This window comes from Indicator indicator, chromosome 26 (genome assembly GCF_027791375.1).
Source record: "Indicator indicator isolate 239-I01 chromosome 26, UM_Iind_1.1, whole genome shotgun sequence".
NCBI lineage: Eukaryota > Metazoa > Chordata > Aves > Piciformes > Indicatoridae > Indicator > Indicator indicator.
This window is the reverse complement of record NC_072035.1, coordinates 1,189,473-1,217,419: the sequence shown is the minus strand read 5'-3', so window position 1 is coordinate 1,217,419 and position 27,947 is coordinate 1,189,473. Positions and strand designations below refer to the sequence as shown.

At 51.3% G+C, this 27,947-nt stretch overlaps 1 protein-coding gene across 2 annotated transcripts; it reads right to left on the bottom strand.

The window, feature by feature from the left end:
• Positions 1–29: 29 nt before the first annotated feature.
• Positions 30–27,744, bottom strand: LIMK2 (LIM domain kinase 2). Of its 2 annotated transcripts, XM_054392642.1 has the most exons (16): positions 27,726–27,744; positions 25,148–25,247; positions 13,491–13,626; positions 12,152–12,261; positions 11,771–11,959; positions 11,265–11,370; positions 9,829–10,025; positions 8,972–9,158; positions 6,602–6,688; positions 5,740–5,871; positions 5,447–5,503; positions 5,201–5,266; positions 4,092–4,266; positions 2,719–2,774; positions 719–876; positions 30–186 (listed from the first exon to the last, which is right to left on the bottom strand). In XM_054392642.1, exons 1-16 carry the CDS (start codon positions 27,739–27,741, stop codon positions 30–32), a joined length of 1,929 nt encoding a protein of 642 aa, XP_054248617.1. In that variant the 5' UTR covers positions 27,742–27,744. The 2 variants fall into 2 exon arrangements, with proteins under 2 accessions (XP_054248617.1, XP_054248618.1); XM_054392643.1 differs by lacking the exons at positions 25,148–25,247; positions 27,726–27,744 and adding an exon at positions 18,311–18,363.
• Positions 27,745–27,947: the final 203 nt, after the last annotated feature.

Genomic DNA, 27,947 nt, shown 5'->3' with positions numbered 1-27,947 from the left:
GGAGTGGTGCTGGCAACAGGGTGAGCTGCCTAGGTCGTGCTCTCAGGCAGCTTGTCACGGGTCAGGCCGTACTGCACACTCACGTTGTGGTCCAGCTCCTCCAGCTCGGATGGCAGGGGAATGGCAAGCTCTCCCAGGTACAGGGAGAGAGCTTCAAAGGAATCTTCCAGCTTGGAAAAGGGGGGCCTAGAAGCAACAGTGAGGGAACATGAGTGGGAAAGGGGAAGCAGAACAGCATCTGGAAAGCTGTGCCTCCAGACCCCCATCCCTTGCAGAGAGGTGTGAGCAGAGACATGATCCCTCCCCATTCGGCCACTAAGGCTGCAAAGTTCCCACCTGTCTGGGCTGCTCGTTTTTACAGCTGGTGACCAGGGAGGTCTGGTTCTTGGCATCAGCACTGTGCTGAAGTTACGAGTTTCACAAATGAAGTATTCACCTTCCACAACTGCTGCCAAGGCCTGCCCCTGCTTTCTGTACCTGGGAAGCTCTGAACAATTCTTTACCCTGTCTCAGAAACTGTTTCAGAAACCTCCATCATTTGCTTGGGTGTCTCTCCCAAGCTGGTGAGCCTGAGTCTCCCCTCATGTGGAAGCCTTTGAGCATTCCCACAGAAGGCTGGCATACAGCCCTCTCTCACCTTCTGTGCAGAGCAATCCTTCCACTAAGAGGACACAGACATATCCTCCAGGCTTACAAACAAGACAGGCCCCAAACCTACCTGCTCTCTGGTTCCAGTCTGCAGCAAATAGCAGCCAAAGGGAAAAACGCTGGAGGGCAGTCAGCAGGAACAAACTTCTCCCAGAACAGTTTGACATTAAGGCCAAAATCCAGCGTGCGCGGCAGGCAGTCAGGGTCAGCATAGACCTGGCCAATTATCTGAGGAGAGATGAGAAGAGCAACACTTCCAGAGTGCTAACAAACAAGGAACAAACTTCCACCAGGCAGGGGCTCCTTCAAAGTGGTAGGGTGAAAGGGAAGGAGCAGAAATGCTGTTCCTGCCTTCCAGCAGTGCTGGCTGCACAAGGCAACGAGCAAGGCCATGCACACACCCTTCATGTGAAATCTTCTCAATACCTGGCCATGTGGCCACTGCTGCTGAGGAGGGCTCAGACACCCTCTCTTTTTCCTCAGGGTCTTTGCTAGAAGATACAGGATGATGTGCACCCCTCAGAGAGCTCAACAGTTATCTCACTGCTAGGTTGACTCCTGTGATGCAGGCTGCTGGGGATGACAGCTGCATCATCCTACCCTTCCGATGGCAGGTAATCAACACAATATGCATCACCATCCCACCTCTCCCCTCTCACTCAGCCTTACCACACTCCCAGCAAAGCTCCTGTCTACAGAGCCTGGCCTAAATCATGCTGTGAGATCAACAGCCCCACCGAGGCTGAGTTGCTGTGTTACTGTACCCAGCTGGAGGGCTGGGGCAAAGGGAAGGACAACCCCAAGCAATGCACAGGAGGCTGCAGGCCAGGGCAGAGGAAAGGGCTGGGTGGAGCAGACAGAAGCCCTGCCCCAGTATTCACACATCCCAGTGCTCTCCCACCTGGCCACGGGCATTCCCTACCTCCAACACTGGGATCTCAAAGGAAGAGACAGCAGAGAACTGTGAGGGGACCTGGCCTCAGACAAGGACAAAGCCAATACAGAGTCACATGGGGAAGAGGACTGGGTTTAAAGCCTCCTGGGGTATCACAAGAAGGGTGTTATTTATAACCACTCAGGCTCTGCTGTGCCAGTAGCTCAGCAGGACAACCACATCCTGTAACTAGACAGCAGAATACCTGCTGTGTGTTTTGGCAGGGTGATCTCCTTATCTCTTTTGAGTCTATAACTTTTTTTTTTTAGCATCTTTATTTTGGAGACAAGGAAAATGTTCACGTGCTAGCCAGCCCTTTGTCTTCTTGCTAGATGAAGCAATTGTTTGAGCCCCATATAGAAATTCTTCAAGTTCCTAAATCTATTGCTCACAACCACAAGATTCTCTGAGAGGAGGGCCCAGGGTAAGCAGAGCTCTGGATGAGGCCACAAAGATTTCTGCACAGACATTTTCTTTGTCCCCTTCATCCAAACAGCAAAGATGAAACTCTGCTGGTCTCCTCTGGTGAGCCTGTAACTGCTCTGTTACCCACACACCTAACAGCCTGCCTTTCACCTGCATTTCCACTCTCTTACACATCTTGCAGCTTTTGAGTGGTGCTCTCTGCAGACAAAAGAGCTGATGGAACAGTAAGGCTGTGCCTTGCTTACAAGATAAGCCAACAGACTTCAGGCTGCAGGCTTCAATTAATCCACCCTGCAAAGGGGTTTCAGTTTCTCGGTCTTTGCCATGAAGGGCCACCCCAGGGGAGGACCTGGATGAGCTCAGGTGAAGAAGCTGATTGTTCTTCTAATGAGGCAGTAGCAAAAGATGTCACTGGTTTAGGGAAGAGGTCTACTTTCAAATGGATAGCAGGGCTCAGACAGAACTTGAGGGACTTCTTTTACAGTTTCCCTCAGTCCAGGAGGAACCTCTGTACTTCTTCCAGTCCAGGAAGAAGCTCTCTCTGGGATCAGAAAGGCAGCTACCTTCCTTGAGGAAACAGAGGTGGGGTAAGGTCATGCTGCCAGCCCAGTTCCCTGTGCTGTCACAGACTGCATGCTCAGAAGTGGCTGGTGCCCATGTGTGCAAGGAGGTGGCAGTGGGGAAGAAGCCCACTAACATCCTGCTCTTACCTCACAGAGGACAATCCCAAATGAAAAGATGTCCACTGTCTCATCGTAGCTCTGTCCTGCAGGAAACATAGGACATTCAGCTCTGTTACAGGCAGTTCCCCATCCAGCTCTTGCAGGACCTGCCAGTCCAAAGCTTAACTAGGCCTATTCCCTGGAGGGCTCTAAAACAGAAGACAAAGCAAAGCTTAAACCTGAGCAGGCTCAGTTGCCCCAAGACATGTGCATCAAATGCATCTTCCTGTCCACCTCCATCACCTATTATAGCCCCACTGCTGTTGTCTCCTGGGGATGGCACAGAGAAGCTTCGTGTACGAGGACGCTAAAAGAACAGCTGTGGAAAGCTCTGCCCTTTCCCAGGGACTGCATCTCAGCAGTGCACAGCCAGTGTTCAGCCTCCCCAGCAGCCAGCAAAAGCCCAGGCCCTGCTGCAGCCACTGCAGAGGTAATAAATTACATCCAGCAGCAGCAGCCCTTTGGGAAGCAGGCTGGCTGCAGCATGTCATTCCCTGCGCACAGGCACCCCATGCCAAGCCAGTGTCTGGTGTCCAGCCTGGCTTTCAGAGGTGATGTCACACTGTGCTGCCCTCCTGACCAATGCCAGCACTGAGACAGGCTCTGAGGAGCCTCAGACTCCAGCAGGGGCTGCAGGCCTTGGGAGGAAGAAAACTGAACGGCACACAAGGAAGCACCATGAGGAGCTGGGGGAGAGAAGCCCAGTCCTCCCTTCCCTGGTAGGGCATGTTGGCCAACACTGGCATGACAGCCAAGCAATCTGCCCCACCTGGGCAGACAGATCTGCTCATTAGCAGGAAATTGTTCCTTGTGCTTCACTCCTGTAGGGGCAGTTTTTCCCCTAAGGATCACAGTTTGTCCTCAATGCAGCTGAGGGCTGTATGCCAAGAGCCAGATTTCCCTGCACTTGGACAAGCCCCACCCCAGTCCTGAGGCTTCAGCAAACCTGTCAGCAGATGGCTCCTCCCCGGGCCTACACAACAGCACACACAGGCCTCACCCTGGAGTCTAACAACTCCCTGCCTCAAGACAGCTCCAAAGCATGAGGCTGTAACTGATCTCAGGTCTTATTTCAGTTTTTTTTTGTCTTTGCTGTTATCTGGAACACAGCAAGTTCAGGTCTGCTACCCTCCTGAAGAATCCTGCTGTCAAGCCAGAAATGTTACCTGGCCTGGGACAGAGGCTTCTCAGATCAGGTCCTGTGAGAGCACAGTGCAGCTAAGGTCCCTGTGTGTATAAATAAGCTTGGCTCTTAGCAGGTCTAACCCACAGGCCCTAATAGGTTTGACTGCTGCTCGGGCCCCAGAGCTCTCAGTAATCCCAGCATCCCTGGCACACGCTGCCTCCCACCCACCCCTCACCATTGAGCATCTCGGGGGCCATCCAGTAGGGGTTGCCCACCACGGTGTAGCGCTTCCTCCGGTCGCTCTTGCGCAGGCTCCGCTTCTTGGCCGAGGGCTTCTCCAGACTGGGCTTCTTCCTCTCCTCCACGATCAGCCGAGACAGCCCAAAGTCAGCCACCACCACCGTCATGTCCTGCACCAGGGGTTCAGGGCAAGCCACTGACTCCTCTTGGCTCCCATCAGAGCAAAGAGGCTGCAGTTCCTATTCACTGTCCATTACAGTGGGATGAGTGCCAAGCTTTCCTGCAGCCAGGTGAGGGGAGCAAGCTGTCTAGGCATATACACCCATGTCATGATCCTAACTCATCATTGCCTCTCTTCGTTTTCTTGTTTCCTATGTGGTTGCTAACACTAATCCCACCAACCTGGCTACACCTGCCAGGGCAAAACTGGATTTTTTCCTTCAACCTGTTCCACCTGGCCAGGAATTCAATCAGACTTTCATCCCGTGCTAATCATAGAATTGTCAGGGTTGGAAGGGACCTCAAGGATCATCCAGTTCCAACCCCCCTGCCATGGGCCGGGACACCTCACATTAGATCAGGCTGCTCAGAGCCACATCCAGCCTGGCCTTAAAAACCTCCAGGGATGGGGCTTCTACCACCTCCCTGGGCTACCTGTTCCAGGTTCCTAATCCCATTTTCCAGCCAAGTGAACAAGGGCAAGGCTTGATGGAATGAGGCTACACAAAAATCTTGCAAAAAGGCAGCACACCACACGTGCACCCCCATACCCCCCATCTGAATCCTTAGTGCCAAGAAAAAAGTCATCACAAGGTTAAAAGGACAGAAGCAGCTGTAGAGAACATTTCACAGCTGAGACAAGGACCAGAGCTACACCAGCTCCTGTAATGTGACTGTTCACAGGAGATGCTGCCACAGGAAAGGTAAGAGAGCAGAAGGAAGGAACTGTGAAAGCTAGATCAGTTTGGAAAATCCTGTGTGCAGATGAAGCTCTCTTGTTTAGGGCACTAGATGGCTCTCTGAAATCAGTTCCACCTTGACAAAAGAAGGAATATCAGGGGAAGGAGGGGGCAGCATGCTGTGAGGAACAGGGTTGTAGCTCACCAGCTTGATTAGGCAGTTGTGTGAATTCAGGTCTCTGTGAATGATGCACATAGAGTGCAGGTAAGCCTGGAAGAGAGGGAGAAGACTTGGAGTTAGGGGTTCCCAGTGAGTTGGTCCCTGCACACTTACAGAGCTCAACAACCAAACACTAGCAGTCAGGCAGACCTCCACAGCCCCTCAGACACCACCTCAGTTAACCCTGGGCCCAGGGGTTCACTCTGCGACAAAGGGAAAGCCAGAACTCACCATTCCTGAGGCAATTCCTTTGGCAAAGCTGACCTTCTGCTGCCAGGGAAATGGGTCCTGAAAGACAAGTCCTCAGTGGTCAGGGACTGTCTCAGCAGCCAGCTACAGGGCCTCTCACAGCAGTCAGAGTACAAGGGGACAGCCCCAGGAAGAAGGGGCTTGCTGCCTCTGGCCAAGAAGCAAGTGCCAAGAAGCAGCTCTTCCACAGCTCCAGAGGAGAAGACTTAACAGCAAACTCCACAAGGGCTGGTGCAGTCTCGTTGAGCAGAGGTCTGCCAGGCTCCCATACTCACCGCACTGCGGAGGAAGTCCTTCAGTGTGCCCCCCTCGATGTACTCAGTGAGCAGATTCAGCTTCTTGTCTTTGTACAGCACCCCGATGAACTTCAGCACGTTGGGGTGATCCAGGCTGCGCATCACCTTCACCTGGTAAGCAGAGAGCCCACCCCAAAGCTGAGACTGGAACAAGGCCTGACAGATCTGCTCTGTGGTGACAAGCACTCCAGTGCTGGAGGTCCCTTCCAGGGATCACAGGGTACACTCAAACCCCAGCCTCAAAGCAGTCAGCTAACTGTTGCCTCTTTGTTTTCATGCTGTGCAATTAACTAATCCAATCTTAGTCTGTAAGGAGAGCACCCTTGAGTTTGGCTGACTTAGGAGAGGAGGTGACTGGGCAGCTCTCTGGTCTGTGCTGCATGTGGCAGGGCTGGAACAGCAGCATCAGACATTCAGGGAGCTGCCTTTAAGCTGAATCTGACTTTAAAAATCAGAGTAGGCAGCCAGCAAGAAAACTGTTTAGCAGGAGTCTTAAATATCTGACAGATCCCAGCCCTCATCATTTGTATTTATGCACAAGGCTCAAGGGATGAATCCTTCATGCATTGCACAGCTCAGTTTGCCTCAGACTCAGCCTGCTTCTTATCACTGAAAAATTAATGAACTGGGAGCTGAAGCTCCAACTATTGCTCAGTGTGAGTGAGTCACACTTCACTGCAGCAAACACTCAGCTCATGTCAGCTTTTCCCTTTGTGATGTCTCCCTCTTCAGTGCCTTGATTCTTGCCAGGTTGCTGGCATGATCACTCTCTCTCTGGAGAAGGTGGAAGAGAGTTCCAGCACGCTCCTGGCTCAGACACTCTTAGAAATCTTGCTTCTACCTCTGTCAAGAAAGTCTTCTGTGTCTCCTCATCACAGCGAATCAGCTCCTTCATCACCATCACCTTTCCTGTTGCTTTGTGAGTCACCTGGTGGAAACAGAAACCACAACTACAGCCAAGGTTCAAGAACACACAGCTCCACTGCTTTTGCAACTCCTTTGAAGGAGAGGGTAACATTCCCTTCCATCCAGAGAGGAATATACAGGAAAGAAAGTTCAGAGCCCAGGCACTGGCAGAAAACTGCATAAAATGCACTGAAACAGACTACCTAAGGCTCCCAAAGGATCATACCAGGAGATCAACAAGAACCAGAGCTGAAGTCTCCATCTTAGGTAGCCTAGGGCTGAGCATGCACACAGGCTGTCAAAGCCTCTGGAGGCATTGGTTCCATTCCTGTGCATGCCTCAAGTTCAGCAGAATGCTCATGGTTCGTACACAGACCCTAACAGCTGCATTCTGCACCAGCAAGGAATCCAGTCAGAAACTAAACCAAACAAGCCCAAACTCCATTACTGCATGCTTTGGTTTCTTGGAGGTTCTGAAGTCTGGTCATTTCTGATGAGCTTATCAAACTTACATGCAAATGGAAGTGAGATGTTAAGGCAGGAAGCAGTTCTGTTCCCACTGCTCCCCTGCTGGTTGTGAGCAGTGTGTTGCTACCTGCAAGGATGTCCCAGGATGGTGGCAGACAGAAAACCACCCTAAGCATCAGGGGTGCCTTGGGAAGCATTTCCAGTTCCTCAAGAGCTCTTTGCCTGTATTCAACTAGTCCCTGGCATTTTGCTGTATTCTAGGGGCATCTTTTAACCAGCTCTGCCTTGCTTGCATGGGGTTCATGAGCGAGTAAAAGAGGTCCACATTCTGATGAGTGGGTTTTCCTGGAAATCCTCTCTCCTTCAGCTGCTTAACTTGCACAGCTTGGTATCCCCAGGCTCTCCAGATAACTAAGCAATCATCATTTCTCTAGGAACAGATGCTGTACTTGTTGCATCCAGAACAGTCAATGCAAAGCTGAAGACAGGTGTCACTTTTAGCCTTTTTAATCTTTAGAAAGCGTTTGAGAAAACCTCCAGAACACAAGAGCTAGTTACTGCATTTAGGAAGCTCCTGAGCTCTTGCAAACACTGTGGCACACCAGTGCCCTTTGCAACTGTGGAACACAGCAAGGCTGCTAAAGGTGGAATGCAGATGCATGGAGTAACACAGCAGAAGCAAGAGTACAACATCCTTCTGCTCCTGTCTGGAATTAAGCACCCAGGTATGAGTAGCGAGCCAGGAACACTACACATCTCAGCCAGGGACATGAAAGCCAAGGGATATCTAATACCCAAAGATAAAGGGAAGTGAAGAGACAAAGACAAAGCTAAGTGGAATTCTGAAGCTGACATACCAGCAGAACTGAAACAAGTGTCATCATGAAACTCCAAGGGGCCAATCTGAGCTCCCAGAGCATGCACCAGAAGAGGAGGGCTAATGGGTAACTTGAGCAAAAATAAAACGCCTTTGTGCCAGTAATTGTGGGGACACAGACGACGAAAACATGCGACAGAGGAAAAGTTCTGCTTACCTGGGCCTGTTATTCTCTACGAGCAGAGGAGAAGAGAAATATGCCCATTAGTGTAGATCAAAAGCATTGGCTTTTTAGCACTGGCTCACCACCTCCCATGGAAGCTCCAGACAAATATGGTGGCTGGACACCTGAGTCTATACAGGTGCAAGAAGAGAAGTCCCATAGCGTGTGAACAGCAACCTGAGTGCTGAGAAGTCTGCAGCACCTGAACAAGGTGTTTCTCTGAACAAGGCAGAGGAACTTGCCCCTGATACTGCCAGGGATGCCAAGACAGGAGCTGCTGAAGGTCCCCCATTCACAACCAAGCCTAAATACAAGAGCACTGCTATTAATGGAGACTTCAGCTGTGAGAGTCATGCAAGACCTGACCATTGCCACCACAAAGACAAGCCTCTGCAGGGTGATCAGAGATGGTCACTGCATTGTCCTGGTAAAGCCCTAAGCATGCCACACTAAGGGTGGGTGAGAGATGCTGCCCTGGGGAGCTGACTGCACCTTTTCAGAGGAAAGATGCTTGTAGGAGAAAGCGGAGTTTGTTCCACATTCTCCTCAGCTCACCCAGGCGACTGCTGTGACACAGGCACTCTAGAGCTTAAAATCTAATTGGAGAGAACTATCTATGGCCAAGGCTGACATTCAAGGGGACAGAGTCTCTGCACCCAGAGACATTGATGGTGAGGTAATGAAACAGAGAAATGGATTCACTGAGCTAAATAGGTGAGTTCCAAGAGCAGAGCAGAGGATCCCAAGGACATTGCTGTAGTCAAAGTAAATGATGCATGCTTGGGGACCTCCCTTACCTTGATTGCTTGTCCAAAAAATCCCTTTCCTAGGACTTCACCATGGATCAGGTCGCAGGGCCGGAAGATTTGCTGGGAGCAGCTGGAAGAGGAGCGCAGGGACTCGGAGCGGCTGATGTCCCGGCTCAGGAGCAGCGGCTCCTTGGGTGAGCTGGGGCCCGGGGACTTGGAGATGCTGTTGCTGCGTCTAGGAAACAAAAGGGGACAGGTAGGTCAGGGAAGGTTCTAGGAAACTTTTGGTCCAACATATCCCATCCTTAGCTCCCAAGAGACCAGTTACTAGACATTCTTCAGTCTTCTTCACACCTCACAAGCCAGGCGCTTCCCAGCACTGCAGCAGCTCTGCACAAACCTACAGCAGCTTCAAAGTCAGAGCTGCCTAACTACAGCACATCTCCTGCATGCTCAGTCAGAGGTGGAGCTCTGTGAACAGGAGGAGGAAGCTGAAGATGCAGCATCTGCTATCTCTAGCCAAGGATTAAAACACAAAAGACTAAGTGAGCAGCTGAATGGCCTGGCTGAGGAAGACAAGGTGTGTTCCCAGTGCCCAGTGTCCCCCAGACACTTAAGGTTGGGGGAAATCTGACATTCACATTTCTAACTGTAACACTTCGGAGCTTTTCTATGTTAAAAGCAGAGCCCCTTATTTTTATTAAGGAAAGTTTCTCATCCTGAGAGGGAACAGAGAGAGCTTGTGTCAGTAGCAGTACCTAAAGCTCTCTAGGGCTTCCGTAAGGGTTTCTACCAAGGCTCCCCCAGGGACCAGCTGTCTCTGCAGCCCTACGCACAAAGCAGCCCAGCTGGGCAGCACAAGCCAAAGCCAAGCTGGGCCAGAGGCAATGCTGCCCAGGCTGTACCTGAGGGAGCGCCGCTGCAGAGTTCCCTCCAGGTTCTCCTTGATGTCCAGCGGAGAGAGGGAGCGTGGGGAAAGGGGTGGCTTGATGTGGGTGGGCAGCCGGGAGTCCAGCCGGAGCCTGTCCAGGCGCTGCGAGACAGGGTCGTGCTCGATCAGCAGCTGCAGCGTCTGGCTGGTCTTGCGAATCAACTCCTCCACCTGCAGACAGAGCACAGGACAGCAGATAGCAGCCAGGAGGCACAGAGTGATAGGAGACAGCAGAACGCCCCCAGGCGTCAGAGCAGAGTACAGCTGTGTCTCCGCTGGGCACACCTCAGCTGGCTACCAGGCAAATCCAGCCAGTGACGCAGAGGTTCCTTATGCTAGCCAAGTCCCCTGCTGTCTGCTCACCTACAAGTGACCTATACAAAAGAGATGTGGACAGCCTGGAGAGGGTTCAGAGGAGAGCCACAAAGATGATCCAAGGAGTGGGAAGCCTGCCACATGAGGGAAGGCTGAGAGAACTGTTTGTTCAGCCTGGAGGAAAGGGGGCTAAGGGAGACTTCATCACCATGTTCAGTATTTAAAGGTGGCTACAAAGATATGGATACTCCCTTTTTACAAGGAGTCATATGGAGAGGTGTAATGGGAACCAGATTCCCATTGGACACCAGAGGACAATTCTTCACAATGAGAACAATCAGCCATTGGAATGATCTCCCCAGGGCAGTGATGGAGTCCTCAACATTGGGCAGTCCTAAGATTCAGCTGGGTGAGGGCTGGTTCATCTTATTGAGACTGTGCTTTTGCCAAGGAAGGCTGGGTGGAGGAGCCCTCCCAACCTGGTATTCTCTAATTCTATGAAGAGCATTTCCTTTTCTTTTCCTGAGAAGCATTCAAAAACTACACAAGATTCCACCCTGAACTGCTGCAAAAGAGCTTTGCAAAAGCTGCAGATTCCTGTTGTGTTCCTGTCTTCTCAGCACCAACAGTAAAGAGAAGTCTTGCACAGTGGTCTTGCACAGTGCAGGGAGTGGTGGTCTCACTGCCCTCTTGCAGCATCACCTACATACAGCTATCTGTATGAAACATTTACTCTTAAATAACGCATCAAATGCTTTTTTTTTCTTGCAATGGGAAGCTCATCCCCTAGGATCAGCTGAGCTTCTCCTAGCAGCTGCCTCTATGAGGCTCAGAACAGTGGACTTCTCCAGCAATACATGGAAAGTCTTCACAGCCTCTTTGTCCTCTGAGATGTCACAACACAACTGCCTCTCATTTTCATCTGTTCCATTTGCCACTCCAATGGCTGCAAGGGGTAGGTGCAGCTCATGCTCACATTCACTCCTACTGCCAGCACAAGTGCTACAGGTGTGCACAGCCTGGGAGCACAGTGCTGAGGAGCAGAGAGTGCAGGGAGGCAGGTGAGAGGGAGGCTGCAGAGAGAACTGGACCCACCTCCTCCACCTGTAGCGTGCGGATGGGAGCTCCGTTGATCTCCAGGATGCGGTCGGCAGGGTGGATGGCGTTCCGGACGTCTGGGCTGATGTGCATCCTGTTAACTCTAAACGTGGGAATGACAGGCTGGCTCAGGAGGCAGGTTAGCCAAAGTGATCCAAAACATTTGGTAGCTGATGCCTCCCTTTGCACTAGGATTCTGAAACAGAGCAATGCTGCTCTGCCAACACTGGGAGCTACCATCGGACTGGGTGCTTAGTGCTGAGGTCCTCATCTGCCTCATGGCAAGAGAAGCAAGTTCCTTACAAATGAGCCCAAATGTTTTCTGTTCAGTGAAGGAGACAGCACTGAGCAGTGAAGCTGTCAGTCAAGGTTGTCACATGAGACCATGTCCCTGTTGTACTGAGAGATCCCCTCAGCAACCAGAGCAGCTGGCAGGACAGCAGCGTCTCTGCCAGCTCCCTCTGCACAGACACATACCTCACACACAACCTGGGCATACTCACTCTTTCACCTGGACACTGGTGGCATAGCTGGAGCAGCCACCTTCAACAGACACAGAGAACCCCCTCTTGCCATCAGTAGCTGCCGGCATGGAGATGAGGGTCAGGGTGTAAGGCAGCTGCTCACGCAGGGACTCTGTGGAGTGCTTTTCTATCATGGGCGTCAGCACAATCTGGTTGTGGCATTTGCCACTGGAAGAACAGAAGAAGTCATTATGGCAGTGTCCTGTCCCACACAACTGCAGCTCTCTCATTGGCCAGAAGCTACAGTTTGCAGTGCTCGCATCATTCCTCCCTCCCTCCCAAGGCAGCCTCCTGGCCTTTCCTGGTGCAGCATTTGGCTGAAGGTGGCTGCCACAGAAGCAGGGAGCAGCTGGGGCTTACCAGTAGAGACTGGAATGCTGCACCAGCGCATAAGTGTCCCCATCCTCGATGATCACCTTGCAGCTCATGCAAGCAAAGCACTCGGGGTGGTACTTGTACTCGCCAGCCACCTGCAGGCAGAGGAACTCACTCAGGGGGGCCACAGCCAGCAGCAGGGGCAGCTGCTCCTCTCTTCATTCAGACCTCAGGGGCAAGCAGCAGACTTCTGGAGCTCTGTTAGCCCCTTCTGCCTTTCCTGCACCCCATCCCTGGCCCCTTGCTTACAGAAGTGCTCTGAAACAAACCTGTCAACATGCAAAGCAAAGCTGGTGTCCCAGGAACCTCTGCTGCATTTGCAGCTGCTCAGCTCTCAGAAATAGTGGACAGTCTGGTGCAGACTAGTAAACAAGATATGAAACCTTCCTGTTCAGTTGCTCTTGGCAAGATAACCAATGTTACGCCTGAATTAATAAAGCTGAGAGGGCTTTTTTTTTTTTCTTTTTGGCAGCCAGGCAATGCACAAATTCAGATGTTTTACCAGCCAGCTGACAGAAAAAAAGAGCAAGCCAAGACTGAGACAACAAAACACGCTTTAAAAGTACTTTAATTGGCAGATCTGTTTTCCTTAGGAGGACTTTCCCTATCAAGAGGCTTTTGCAAAGGCTTCTGCAGGCAGCGACAAACTGTCTGCACTTCTCCCACTGCTTCCCTGGGAGGCAGCATCACCTTGCTGGGCACCACCCTGCTCTGCTCTAGGCCCTGCAAGGAGAGTATCTTTCACTCCTGACAGCTGTGAAGGGCAAGTATTTGCAAGGCTGTGGCAAGGAGGGGAACGTTGAGGTGAGCCCCATATTTTGCTGGCAGAGTTCAATGCTTCAAAGCAACGAGGGCTAACACTACTTCAAAACACCACCAACCACTATGGCCATCTGGCCACAGTCCAGGTGAGACCTAGATGGCAACCTTCCTTAAAGCCAGAACCTGCTGCTTTATCCTGAGCTGAGAAGTTTGACTCTGCACTGCAGTGGAAAACCACCCCACAGAGACATGGAGGCAATGTGCTACATGAACTGAACAGATGTCTCTTTAATCACCTTTCCACTTCTGTCTGTGCTTTTCAGCACCATACTTTCTTTGTGAATATGCTCCAGATCCTCACAACTCCGTCTTTCAGGAGCTCCCCCAACCCAAGTTAATGTAGAAGATGCACACACAAGCCCCGTTTCTGGCTTCTAATTTGAGTAGCAAGGAGAATATTACATTCAGTTTCTTTGGCTATCTGAATAGTTACTCCCAACCCTTTGAGGAGTTGGAGGCAGGCATGGCTTGCCCCCAGACAGGAGTCCTGCAGAGTCCTTACCATCACAGGCCCAGTCATCAGCAGAGAGCAGCCGTGGCAAGATTCCCCAAACTTGCCCCAGTAGTCTTTGTGACAGTACAGCTTCCCATCTTTCTCATAGTACCAGTTAGTGAGGGGATCCTGGCATTCAGAGCACCTTGAAGGAAACAAGTAACAAAGTTCCAGTTGGCAATACACCATAATCAATGAAAAAGGTCCTCTCCTACATGGAGAAAGCAGACATTCAGCAACAGCTCACCACCAGCTCTGCCAGTTACCAATGTCCCAAACTCCTCCATTTCCCCAATGCTTTTTCAGCTGAAAATTAGCACCAAAGCCAAGGTGTGTAAGGAGAGGTGGTACCAACCAATACAAAGGAACAGACAAGCCTCCAAAGGTTAATACAAACCCCAGCTCTTTATTAAGACCCATCAACAGGGGTTTCAATTCTGCCTTACAAACTTGGCTCCTCCACTTTCTCCTGCACATAGGCAGCTCTGCCACAGTTCTGCTCCATGCTTCTGTGCAAGAGCATTACAGCATCTGTGCAAGAGCACCTGGGTCCTTGGCCAGGTTAGGCAGGGGGCAGAAGGGCAGGATCCACTTCCCTATGCATCACAAAGCCAGTTCTGCACCAGCCTTTGTGGGAAGTCTTCCTCTTCTGTAAGTGCAGCTCTCCCAAAGGCCAGCTGCAGCACTCTCCATCGAGGGACAGTTTCCAAAGCAGTTAATCCTTTGAGCTCCAGATACTTACTGCATCTACCAATTAACTGTGATGAAAGTCCTCCACCTCTCCCCACCAGCTGCTCTCCCTTTCCTTCTGCTGATGACAGTGCCTGACAAAAAACCAGCCTGCAACCAACCAAAAAAACCCCAAACAAAACTATTTCTCCAATTTCACAGAGTAATCCTTCAGCAATCAGTGTCAGCTCCCATTTAAACAACAAACCATTATTGACCCTCTATCTACACCTCCCCAACAAACAATCAAAAAACCCCAAACCCAGTAACTGCCCCCCACCTAAAAAACCCAAGGAGAAAGCTGCAGCAATTCTCTCCCAAATGCCACAAGCAAAACCCAGATCTTCAGGCTTCCTTAGCACAACGTAACCCTGCCTCAGCAGGGTGCACTGGGCAAGGGAGCTTAACTGCTGCAGCATGGAGGTGTGACTTCATGGGGAGATAAGGCACAGACAGCAGTTGCATCGCTAAAGATGATTCCATGTGCCCCAGGCAGCAAGTTCTCAGACTTTAAAAGGAAAATCAATCTGGTGCTGGCCATTGCTGAGCACAGAATCCAAGGCAGGTCAGTCACCGATGCCTGGGACAAAGAAACACCTCAGGGACCAGTGATGTGGCCAGTATGAAGTGTTCCCAAAGGTGAAGAGCTGTTTCTGCCTCTTTCCCCAACAACTGTCTCAGTTGCTGCATTGCAGGGGAACCCCATGCACTGGGGTGGGGGTTTCAGTGGGTGTGTGCCCCCCTGGACAGCAGCCCCCTCTACAGCACCAAATGCACTGAGCTCAACTAGTGGAGGTGCACTTTTGACATGCTCCCAGGCCTAGGATGAGAGCTGCTGTTCACTTCACCTTTCACAAGCTTCCTGAAAGCTTCTTTGTGCCAAAGACACTCTTTGTAAACCCCAACAGCTTGTAAGGAGGATGATGATAGGTGGAGCTGGTCATGCTCCAGCATGGAGAGCTCTTTGCTCCATCTTAAGAGACTGCAAGGCAACAAGGTTGCTTGTAAGCAACCTATGGGTTTAGGGGAAGATACACCTCACCAGGTAATTAGTGCCATACCCTACCTTCAGGACAGTTGCTCCTTCTAATGTATTTGGCCTTTGCAAGGTTTGTTCTTCCAGCTGAGGAGCTCCAAATCCTGCCCCTCCCCACTGACAGGAAAGAACTCCAGCAAGAGGCCTTGCCAATTTTGTCTGAGGCAGGGGGGCAGTAACTTAACGTTGCTGTTGGTGGTACCTGCAGCACTAGGGTACTGTCAGGGTTACACCCTGCTCATGGAATGCAGGAGTCCTAGAGGGCATTGCACTGCCTTTTGCCTGCAACCACTAGCCTTTGACTTTCGTCTGCAGTAAATACCCCATGCTGAATGATCAAGTAGGTGAGTGGGAGGGAGAAAAGAGCAAGTGGAGACTAACAGCAGAGATTTCTATCACCTTGTGGCAGGAACATCTGGCTCTGCATGGGCAAATTGGATCCCTTAGACTTATCCAACTTCTGCATGTATGCCTGTACCCGTGGGTGCTCCAGGAGTGATTACATCTTCAAACAGAGCTGTGATCAGACCTGCACTTGGGGTGCAGACAGCAGTGCTGGAGACTGCTCCAACAGGACTTCAAGACCCAGCTTCCTGCCTAAGTTTTCTCCTAGCAGGTGGGTTGTTTATTTTTAAGCTCAACACCATCCTTTCCTCATTCCTCTTAAACTTCACCTTCAACCACTTTTTTTTTGTCTCCCTAAGAAAGATCTAAAATTGCTGCAATGCTGTTCAGCCAGGCTGCAGAGGACCAGGCGCACTTGTCTCCCCTCTGCCTTTCCCCTGCTTCTGCATGACTCGGTTCCAACCTTAGAGCACTTTGATCAGTTTGCTTCCATCTAGAAGCAAGTGCTGGTATCTACTTTGCAACACACCCCTGGCAAAATGAAGGTGGGGGGGGGGTGGAGCCAGCAAGCAGTCAGTTCTTTGCTATGCAATTAAACAAATCTGGGCAGGACAAGTTTGCAGCTTAAGGCTCGGAACCCCACCCAGGGCAATGAGGCAACAGGAACAAAGCAAGCAGCCCCAGAGAGACTAGACGTTGGTAATGGGCTAACTGGCCTCTTCCTTAATCACTGCCAGAAAGAGGCCATGGCCCACTCTGCCAACCACCCATTCTGCAATGTGGCAAAGACCTGGGATCTGCCAGGTGTGGGGAGCTGCTGGCAGCATGCAGGGAGACTTTCAGGCCTACCTCTCACCCAAACGATAAAGGTAGCACACACAACTGTTCCCAGTCACCCTCAATGAAGAGCTATGACAGAGCTTTATCACAGAAGATACCAGAAGTACCTCTCCTTCCTCTTCCTCCTCACTGGAGCATGTGGCACTGCAGGACTCACACCAGCTGAGACAGGCAGGCAGCTACTTCTACAGCTATTAAGCACCTAACCTTAGCCAACCACTGCAACTAAAACAAAGGGAGATTTCTTCCTCCCCTGCCTTTTATAGATTAGAAACCACTCACCTTCTCCTTGCTTTGCTGTTCTTGTTACAGTTACAAAGCATGGCAAGCAAGTTTCTTGGAGGATGCTAACAGCCACACTTAACCTGTTTCCTCTTGCTGCTCAGGCACCATTCTCAGAGCTGCAGAGCTCTGCTCTAACGATACAGTCTCATACATTAGGGCTCTTCTCAGACTTGGCTGTAAAGAAAAAATTGATCTGCCTGCCATAGCCAGCCTCCAGAAACCCCTGGCACCTTCTGGGTGCAGCATTCAGCCCTTATGCTCTGTAGCACAGCAGATGCAGAAGGGTTCACAAATTGCTGCTGGATGGCTGCTGGGTTCGGTGGGGGGTGGTGGGAGGATCAGGTCACAACAGGTAACCAGCCTGGTTTTCAGTGAGATGGGAGATTCAATTGATGTGTCATCTCTTTTACATCTAAATGAAAGCAAATCCCCTCACGGAAGCAAAGACTTCCCTGGCACTGAGGAGAGAGATCCCTTTGAGAAGGGCTCATTAACAAAGTGCACCCCTCGCACACACCGTCAGGATGGATCAGTTAACGCTGGGCAAGAGCCGTGGTTCCAGCTCTGCAGCTAGAGTGGGGGAGGCACACATAGTGTCACAGAGAGCTGCAGCACACAACACAGCCCCAGCCCAGAGCTAACCCAAAGGCTTCTCACCTCGGCTTGGCAGAGGTGTACACGCTGGCTACAAAGGAGACAAGGAAGAACAGATGCCAGAAAACGAAGTACTAGAAAACAAGGTGAAAACTCTGCTTCTCCACAGCTATTTCCACAGGCTGGGGAGAAGGCTTAGCATGGTGTCCTACCCTTGCTGCAAATAATGAGTGGCTGCTCCCTACCCTTCTGAAAGCAGAGGCTGCCTAAAGGCGTTTAGTAATTGCACAGCAGTATTCACTGCTGTCCCAGACTGCTTCAGCCAAAGGCTCCTTACTCCCAAATCAGCACCTAAGTGTTTGCAGGAACAGGATCAATAACGAGCAAATCCGAGAGGAGGGGAAAGGAGAGAGACAATGAAACTGCAAGCTGTGCCTTTCCCCACCCACCCACCTCATCAGCGGCAGCCACCCTCCTGGCTGTGCCCAGCCTCAATAGGAGCCTTCACTACGGAGATGGAATGCACTCAAAGCCTTATTCTGTAGTTATCATCTTCCCTAAGCCTAGCTTTTTCAACTGGGCCAAGAACGGTTGGTAATATAGCCCAAAATATCACGGCAGAAGAATCCTTTGCACCTAAGGGAAGCCCTGCACAGGACCTGATTCCTGTTCTCAGATGAGATCATGCACTGCAGATGGTGGCATCACCTTCTCGAACCACAGCAGCACCTCACCTCTCCCTGCACCGTGCCAAACACAAGCAGCCTTGGCAGAACAGGGGCACAGCTTTGCCTGTGCCACACAGACACTGCCCCGTGGCACAGGTGCCCTTCCCTCGCAGGAGAGAGCTGCAGAGCCTGGTGACAGGAATCCCCCCATGGACTCCTCCTGCCCGAGCCAGCTGTTCCCGGGCACCCGCACTGTGCCTCCCACCAGCAGCGGCGGGGAGCGCACCAGGGGAGAGCATTGAGGCCCACGGCTACCCCTGCACAGGACTCACCGAAAGGGCTCCTTGGGAGCGAAGTAAGCTGGGGCCGACAGGTAACTTCCCATCCTGGGCACTGGATGAACCGGCTCAGCCGCGAACCCGTCCAACTGCCTCTGCACGGCTCGGCTCTGCCCGCATGGCAGCGGCCCCTGCTCATTTGATCCTCCGCTGATTCAGACGCTTCACCTCTCTTTGAAGCGGCCCAGGGAACGCCAGGTCTCTCGGCTGTTCATTCCTTTTCAGACTGCTGGCTCCCATGGCTATAACCATCTCGCCCTGGACTCAGCAGCAGCCTCGGGAGGGGCAGGACAGCTGCTAACCGGGCTAGCTGGACATGCTTCTGCAAGAGATCCTGCGAGCTCTGCTGCCTGCTATTGTCAACTTTTCCCTTCTCTGGTTCCACCCAAGGGTGGGAGGGGAGGAGGAGCCGTTGCTGGAGGCCAGCGTGTGGCTTCCAGAGGCTGAATAAGCTCTGCCTCTGCACAAGGTGGGGGAGCTCTGACCCAAAGAGGGCTGCCTGAGCCAGTGATGAAAGGTAGCAGCTTTTGCTAGAGAGAGAGGCCGGTGTGTAAACGTGCAAGCCCTCCCTGCAGCAGCAGCAGAGTTTGACAAGACAGCTCAGCACATCTCCAAACACCAGGTTAATGTTTAGTACCTAGCCTCCTAAACCCCTCACAATACCAACAGTCTGCTCACCCTCTTGCAGGAGGCAACTCAGTATGCTTCAGGCCAAGGACAAAGAACTTTCTTCCCAAGACTATCGTAACAGAGATCACTGCAATTGTTTAACCTGATCTTCAGCTCCGAGGGCTAAATCTGCACAGATAAGAACTCTGTCTGCTTGCAGCACGTGTAGCTATAGTATTTTGCTTGCTCTGAAGCCGTGTGATCTCTAGTGGCCTAATCAGCTAAAGCTGTTTGCAAGCCACTCAGAAATGCAACAAACACATGCTGCTGCATGAAGCCCTCCCACTTCTGTTCAGTTAGCAAAGCCTGACATGCCTGAACACAGCCTGAAAAGCTCTGTTCCAGAGGCTTTTACTGGAGATGCTGCTCTCAGCTGGCATATTGTTCCCACCTTGGAGCTGGGATAAGGCAGTCTTGGCTGTTCACTGCTGACCTAAGCTGAAAGCCAGGCATCTTTTTGGGTTGGGTGTTTTCTGGGGTTAGTTTGTTTTACTTTTAATAAGCAGACACCTTTGTTTTTTTTTTCCCCCCTTCTCCCATCTCTTCAGAGCAGTTTCTAAAGCCTGGCTGTAAAAGTGCAGTGAAGCCTAGTGCTGCAGAGCCCGATGTGGCTGTCGGTGCCAGCACGGGTCTAATTCCTCCTGACATTTCACACAGCTCCACTGGAAGCAGCAACACGGTGAGTCTGTGTCTAGGAATGCACTCTGGGCTCCCACGTTCCCTACACGTTGCGTGCTGAACGCGGTCCAGCGCGCCACGGCCGCGGCTTCCCCGGCTATCGGCACCGCCCCACGGCACAGCCAGCTCCGGCACAGCCCCCTCCTGCCCACCCTCACCGGAGACAAAAGCTTCTCCCCACGGCTCTGTTGCCGTGGGCTCAGCTCCCTCCAAGGGGGTTCCATGTGACCCCATAAATCCCAGCTCCTCAGCCAAGACCTTTGAAGGTTTGATTCACAGCTGTGATAAGCAGCCAGCTAGTCTGTGAATGAAGCCAGCAGATAACCCCCAACTTCAAAGCCATAAAAACCACCCAGACAGCCAAGCGACTGGGAAGGGATTTTGCTTGAGACTTCCTTAAAGCCAAAGGACACACAGTCAAATGCTTATTTAAACAGGAAACATCTTATCAAAATGATTTTGCTTTTGCAGCAAGCCCCAGCAGCAGCCACTAAGTTACCTTTTCCTCCCCTCTTGTTACTTCTTGCCATTTTGATTGTCTCTACGAGCCACTGGAGAACACAAAAGGGCTCTGGAAAAGGTGTTAATGTCTTCATACATTCTAGATCTGAATTCCTGCCAGAGTGACTGTACTTCAGAAATGCTGAGCAACAGGTGCATGTGGGGGGACCTTTTCTGTGTAATTTCATTGATACCATCTCCTACAGCTAGGCTGCACCCAAGCAAATTTCTTTTTCACCAACTGAAATATGGTATCAGCATCTTCATTCTTGCAGCATTTCCACTACAAACAGGTTGCCATCCCAGGGGGTTGCCTTCCTTGCTATGGTTTAGAATTGTACAGTAAATTTTGCCAGAAAGAAGTCTGCAAAATACAACTAACAAGTAAAAAGGACCCAGTGGAAACCCTCAGCACTGACTTAAGATGAAATGTATTGCAAAGGGGGTCGCAGCCATTCAGGTTGGACCCCCACAGAAACGCACCACATAGCTACTGGGATGTTCCAGTGATCAACACCTTAGAGCAGCTGGAGGCAGGCTGCAAATCCAGATCCCTCTGCCACAGGGTTCATGCTGTCCAAGAGCACATCTAAGAAGTGCTCTCAGCACACCTGCCACCCATCCTGGCACAGGGGCAGAGTCTGCAGCAAGCCTGCTTCTGCACAGGTGTAGGTTGGAAGCATTCCCTCAGTACCACCCCAGCACCTTCTTGTATTCCCAAGGCACTTACACATGAGACCTGCTTTGCTGCTGGTGGAAGACCACCTCCTGAAACTAAGCCCCAGTGATAGGCAGGTGCCTCGGGGTGACAGCTCCTGCTCTTGAGCAAACTAAACCAAAGAGAAGTCAGACTCAGCTCCATTACTGCAATTTACTTCTAAGCAGCAGCAGCACTTCAGACCAGCACAATGCTGCCTCCTTGGTAGCCAGCATCACTAAGCACAACGTTAGGATGAAGACAATTTTTATCTCCACCCTACTTGCCTGCTGGCTGCAGACATCCTGAATAGGTGTAGGCTGAGAAGCAAACCAAAGAAATTCAAGCTCCTGAAACCTGACAGATTAGATATGGTTCTGGAAGCAAGAGATTTTTGATCCATAAGTGCAGCAGAGCTGGCAAGAAGACTGGCACTCACACCTCTGCACCTTCACTCTCTTCCTCACCTGCTGCCTTTGTCCCTGCAGGCTGCCAAGGGCAGGATCCTGCCTCACTCCTGTGGCAAGCTTAGCACACCCTGGGCTGTGGGAATGACTCTAATTGCCTCCAGGGAATAATGCTCTGATAGCCAGGCCCTAAAGGGCAAGCTGCACAAGTCAACTAGAAAAAGTTTGGAGCAGAATGCCCAGCTCCTCCTTAAATATAAAGGTCCTCACTGATGTCCTGCAGCTGATAGATTCCCCTGAGGAATGTGGCATTCCTCAGGGGAATTTCCACCCGCAGAGTGCCTCATTGTTCCTTTGGACAGTCACAGTGATCTGTGCACAAACAGGCACTTAGCAACTATTTCCCCCTAAATCTGAGAGTGAGCTAGTGAGATTCAGTGTCGATGGAGACCCCACCAAGAACACATTCCCAGGAGTCTGTTGGACCTCTCACCATTGAGGCCCTGTCATTAGCTTTCTGAAACTGCCAGAAACTGGAGGAGACAGGGAAAGAAGAGACTCTTGTCCTCCTGCTTCTGCCATAATTCAGTGCCTTTTGTTACTACTGATCTTTCCCCTGCTTTGATGCTTTGAAACAATCTGCTGTGTGCATAAACCTGTGCTCACAAACCTGTGTTCACAGCTGAAAAGCTAAAGGAAGATTCAAAGCATCAAACATCCCCACATTTCAAACTCACCTTAGCACACACCTTTGCATACAGGAAGGATGGAGAGAGACTGTTTACAAAGGCCTGCAGTGACAGGACGAGGGGCAACGGCTTCAAACTAGAGAAGGGCAGGTTTAAATTGGATATCAGGAAGAAGTTGTGAGGGTGGTAGAGCACTGGAACAGGTTGCCCAGGGAAGTAGTTGAGATCCCTTCCCTGGAGATATTCAACGTAAGGCTCAATGAGGTCCTGGGCAGCCTGATCTAGTTGGGGATATCCCTGCTGGCTGCATGGAGATCAGACTGGATGAGCTTTGGAGGTCCCTTCCATCCTGAACCATTCTGCACTTCTGCTAGTGTTGCTTAGCTACTTAAATTGGGTTTATTTTATAGACCACAGTAATGCACATCCTCTGTTATTGCATGGTTAGGAAGGAACTGAACATCAGCTGTCTTCCTTCCTATAAATTTCTTAAGCACCCCAGCACAGCAGGAATTCCTGCTACCATTCCTAATCATTCCCTTCACAAGGATCCAAAAGCATTTTCCACCTGGGTGTATTCAACAGGCTTGACCCGAGTTCATGGTTTTCAAGTAATCAAAACTAGACTTTAACGAATACCATGCCTTTAAGATTAAACCATGCAGCTACATCTGAGTTTTCTCAGCCCAAGTAGGTAATATCCCTACAGAAAGAGGGAGTTGTCTTTACCTGTGGGGAAAAAAAATCACAACAAAACACCAACAAGAGACATAAAAATACCAGGTATCAATGCTTTATTCCAAGGGCTCTCATTCAAGGCAGTATCTTCTGTTTCACAATATGAAAAAAAGCTGGACTCAAAGCAGTGAGAACAGCATGCTTTGGGCCCAAAAGCAGCCCTTCCAATAACAGTGATCTAGAGCCAGCAAGAAGATACCTTGCCATTTCTTTCTTTCCCTTTCTTGGTGTGGTGTTTGAAGTTCTGTGCACCCGTAAGCTCCACATCCAGTGGAGCTGTGCAGCAGCGAAAGGACCTTTGCAAGGGTCTGCAATCTGAACAGACTGCAGAGGCACCAGAGGACCTTCAGAGTTAATTCACAGCAGACTCTGACAGAAATGTGTAAGAAACTTCCCAAGCTAGATCCAGCCCTTCAGATCCAAGCCTAAGGACCAGGGGCCAAGACCCAGTTTTCAATACCCAAGATACATGACTAGGGATTTGGTTGCCCCTCTGGTCACACCAGAGAAAACACAGGTTTCAGAGACAAAGCTCCTGTACATGCAACTGGAGGAAGGAGGGAAGTGACAAAACCCTGAACTCCTCAGAGACATGCATGTACGTCAGCCACTACTAGTGCCAAGCATGATCAGCAGCCCAGCCTGACCAAGAATAAACAGAGCTAACGAGCCTGGAGCAGTGCCAAGCAGCATTAGAGAAATGATGTGCCAGGCCAGGGAGTCTGCTAATCCACAGGAAGACTGAAAAACACTCCACAAGAGCTGCCGGAACTCACAGCTACCTGCTGCCAAAGGCTTCTACCCTCACAGCCCATTTCAAGTTTGGCTTTGGGATATCAAGCACAAGACTGCTGCTCAGCATGGCTTAGGACAGCAGAAGAAAAGGGGGAATGGAGTGCAAACTGAAAATGTGTTTCCATGTGCAGGGCCTACCCTGGAACTAGGAAGAAGGGAAGGGCGGCTTCCTTTACTGCAGGTTCCAATTGTCCATTCAGCATGGCAGCTTAGCTGCGTGCTAGAGCTAGCCAAAAGGACAGAGCAGGAGAGAAACACATCAGCAAACGCTGACAGTTACTGCACAGCTCAGGAAAAAAGCTGGCACCTGCACTTGTACAGCACAAAGAAACCCAGAGCACCAGTGAGCTGCTATGTTACTGTGCAAGCTACAATACCAGACTCTGCACCCTCGCATGGGCAGCTCTCATCCACCTCAACAGCACCAACAGCAAAAGAAACACCAAGATATTTGCAAATCAAGACCCACAACAAGTACCTTCAAAGGCAAGAAAGAAAGACTTATTAGCCCAAACAGGCTTGAGTTTGGCTGCTGCTGGAATCTAGGGAAGCTCAGCAAGAGGATACCAGTTCTTTGAGAAGAGAAAACCAGGGTCAAGAGAAGCTGACTCGACATAGCTAAACATGAACACTCAAAGCAACAGAAACCCAAAGCTGTAACTGTGATTATCAACAAGTCCTTCTCAGCTGCAGCACATTCCAAGCCAACACAGCTCGCACTGCTTTGGCAGCATGCTATGTTTGGGGCTTTTTTTGATCCACTATTAACCATAATCCTCACTTCAACGAAGCTGAAGTATTTGTTGGGGGGGGGGGGGGGGGTGGTGTTTGTTTTTGGTTTTTTTGGTTTTGTTTTCAGGACAGTAGATTCCTATCTCCACATTGCAAACACTCCTTCAAAGCCTCACTTTGGCTTCCTTTATCCCTATTTGCTTCAACACCTTCTCCAGATTCAAGCCAACAGAAGCTGCAGGTACTTGAACCCTCTCAAAAATACAGATCCCCTTGACAAATGTGATTCTGGAGCATGAAAACAGGGCTGATTATTCATGAAACACCAACCAGAGGCATTACTCCCTCTGCCAGGATAAGAAGCATGTCAGAGATCCCTTTTTGTTCTTGCTGCCAGCAACATGGACTGACAGATTTCCTAGGTTTGTGTGTCTTAATAGCCTGAAAAGGAGAGGAAGTAAGCGGCAGCTCTCCCTCTGCCATGTCAGCACTGTTCCCCACCAACCTGCTGCCCCCACTGTATCTACCACACGTGGAAACCACGACAGGCTCAGCAAATCACCTGGGCACTGCTTTGGAATGCAGCTGAAGACAAACATGCAACCCCTGGCTTCTGCCAGCAGCGCTCAGTCCCAGCTTTCACTTGCCCTTTATCTGTATTCCTGGACACGTCCACGTCAGCATGGCCACACTTGGCCAGGCAGTGCCAGCCTGCTGGGGGGACTCAAAGTCAGCTCCAGAGTGCTGCTGCGAGCACTGAAGCAGGGCCGCAACAAGGGCACAGAGTTGCTCTGCAAGAGGCTCTGGCACAGGCCAGGCACAGAGATGGCAGCAAGAATTCCCTGTTAGTATCTGTGCTTATCCATCAGGTTCTGAGGCAGATGAACAACACCACAAGAGTTTAAGAGGCTAAAATTCTACCTACTGGAAGCAGGAAACGTGCCAAGCTTCATTGACAGTCTTGTAGAGGCGTTGGCCAGCAGCAATGCTGTCCCCACATCCTAGACATCTCCAGACTTCTTCACCTGCATGCAGGAATGAAGAGACATAAAGCAAGTATTTTACATCAGAGCCAACAAGTATTGCTGCATCCCTTAAATCAGAGAGCTAGCAGGCAAGGCTGCACACACAGAGTTAAGCCAGGTCTGTAGTGTCAGAGAGTTGAGTTCCCAACTCAAACTCCAACATCTTATAGATATCTTTTCCCTCCAGACGTAACATCACCCTCTGCTCCTCTGCATGCTGCAGAAGACAGCAGTAATGACTTTTCAGAGAGGGCAGCCCAGCTATAGCTCTGCTGGTCTTCACAGCAGAGATTTCAGGAAGGCAGAGATCTAAGGCAACAATTCCCACAGAGAACCATCCTCAGCCAGGCAGCCATGCTGCTGTTTCCCCTGCACCACTGACTCAGCACATAACGTTTGCACTCACTTGTATAATTAACTGGATTTCCCAGAACTGAAAGAAAAGAAAGGCAAACTTCATTCAGCAGAGAACACTTGACTACCAGGAAAGAATTACACACTTCAATGAATATTCCTGTAGAGACTGTTCAACCAACACCAGACTCACCCTCAGCCTTAGCAAGAGGGGTATTTGCTACTGGCCCAGTGCCCTTTCAGAAAACACTGGCAATGGCTTCTGCTAGAGTTGCCATAAGGCCCCAAGGACAGCCAGTTATTTAGGAGCATGTGAGCCAGGTGAAGCAGGGTGAAAACTCATGCACAAAGAGTGTTTGGTACACAGAGAAATGCCACCCAAACCCCAAAGAGCTGTGTGGGCACAAAGGAACAGCCAGGGAGTAAGGTAAGCACAGCACAGTGCAATGGGCAGATCTCAAACTGGCTTCTTCCTGCTACCAAAAGTTTACTTGCCACAAGGTTGCAAGCAACCACTAACCACAGACTTCCGTTTTCCAGTGAATGTTAAAACTTGCTAAATGCTCAGCCAAGTTGATCCCAAGGTCAGGTTCCTTGAAGTTACACAAAAGAGAAGCCATCAACCTTCTGTGCACTTTCAGTCTTCTGTGTACATTAATGTCAACATTGAAAAGTAACCAAGGTGCAGATCTCCTTGACCATTATGCACAAATACCTATTTCAGAGGAAAAAACGTGTTGCTCGGCCACAAGCAAGCACTGCCCTCACCAGCAGGTAAGCAGCATTCACGAAAGTCTCCATACAGACTCCAGGTCTGATCAGATTCATTCAAATGTGACCTCTGGCCTGAGCTGCTGCTTCAGTTCGCAACTGCATCGGCTCCCCACCTGGGAGTGCATCTGTACCCTCTTGCTCTCTGGAACACTGAGAACTGCACCTGACCTCGGATCTCCACAACAGAGCAAGGGTTAGGAGAAACTTGGCAAAAGCTGACCCCCCAGACACTCTTCTACAAAGCAAATTGCTTTACAGCACTGCAAGCAGGCTTGGAACTGAAAGGCAGAGCCATGTGTGCCCAGGCCTCAATACCCAGGTAGCCTGCATTCTCTTCTCAACAGCACCAGCCCCCAGAAGTGGCTGAACTCTTGGAACCACTGCCATGCTACCAACACCCTGCCAAACAGCCATCCTGCAGCTCCATCTCCTCCTGGTTAGTGCCCCTGCACAGGACACAAATGTGAATACTGTCAGGGGAGCCTCTTTAAGGGAATTCAAAGTCTAACCAGCACAGCTGACCAAGCGCATGGCCGCGCAGGGCTCACACAGCGCCATTAGCTTCTGAACTCCAGGTAGCTGTCACCTTACTCCCAGGTGTTACATCTGCTTAACTGCATCCAAGAAGGCCGACTGCTCACAAACAGAAACGAACAGTGCTGGATTTGACCGAAATTGTTTCCGTGTCCAGGAGAGGGGACGGAAATGAATAAGAATAATAATAAAAAAAAAGTCAGGAAATAGCGTGAAGGAAAAGCAAAGGGACATAATCAATGCAGCAGGTCCGTCAAGTCCTCCGGGACACCAGGACTGTTACAGAGGCGGCCAGCGAGAAAAGGCAGAGATTCCTCCAGCTGCGGCAGCCCCCACGGCAGGGAGAGCGACCGAGCCTTAGTGGGACCGGCAGGACCTGGCGCAGAGCAGGACAGAGACAGGACGAGAGCGATCAGCCGGCCCCAGCAAGCAGCGGCGCTAACGGATCCGGCAGCCGGCACCCTCACAGGGCGGGAAGCTGACCCCATCCCCGCACCTTTCTGCGGAGCTCGCCACAGCGGAGCCCGGGCAGGCTCCCGCCGAACCGCGCGTGTGGCCGCAAAGCGGCGGAGGCCGCCCGCCGGCCGGTTCCCAGGCACGGGACACGGGCTGCTGTTTAGCAAAGGTGCAGGTTCCGAGACCCGCGGGCGAAGTCCCTCGAGCCCCGCATCTGCCGCCCCACCGATGGAACGGCGCCCGCATAACGGCCGGCCGGCCGGAGGAGAGCTGCGGCCTCGCGTACGCGCTCCCGGCCCGCTGTCTCCGAGGACGGCCCCAGCCGCCGGCTCCCGAGGAGGCGCGGCCCGGCAGCCTCACCTGGCAGCTCCTCCATCCCGCGCCGGCCTCGCTGCCGCCCCGGGGGTCACTTGTACCTGACGTCAGCACCACGGAGCGCGCGGCAGGTTCGCCCCGCACCTGGAGCGTGACCGCGCACCGTCTCTCTTCCTTTCGCCGCTCTCGCGGCACCGCGCCCCACCCGGAGGGCCAATCAGCGCCCCGCCCCCTTCCTCGCCACAGGCCAATCGGCACCCCGCCCCC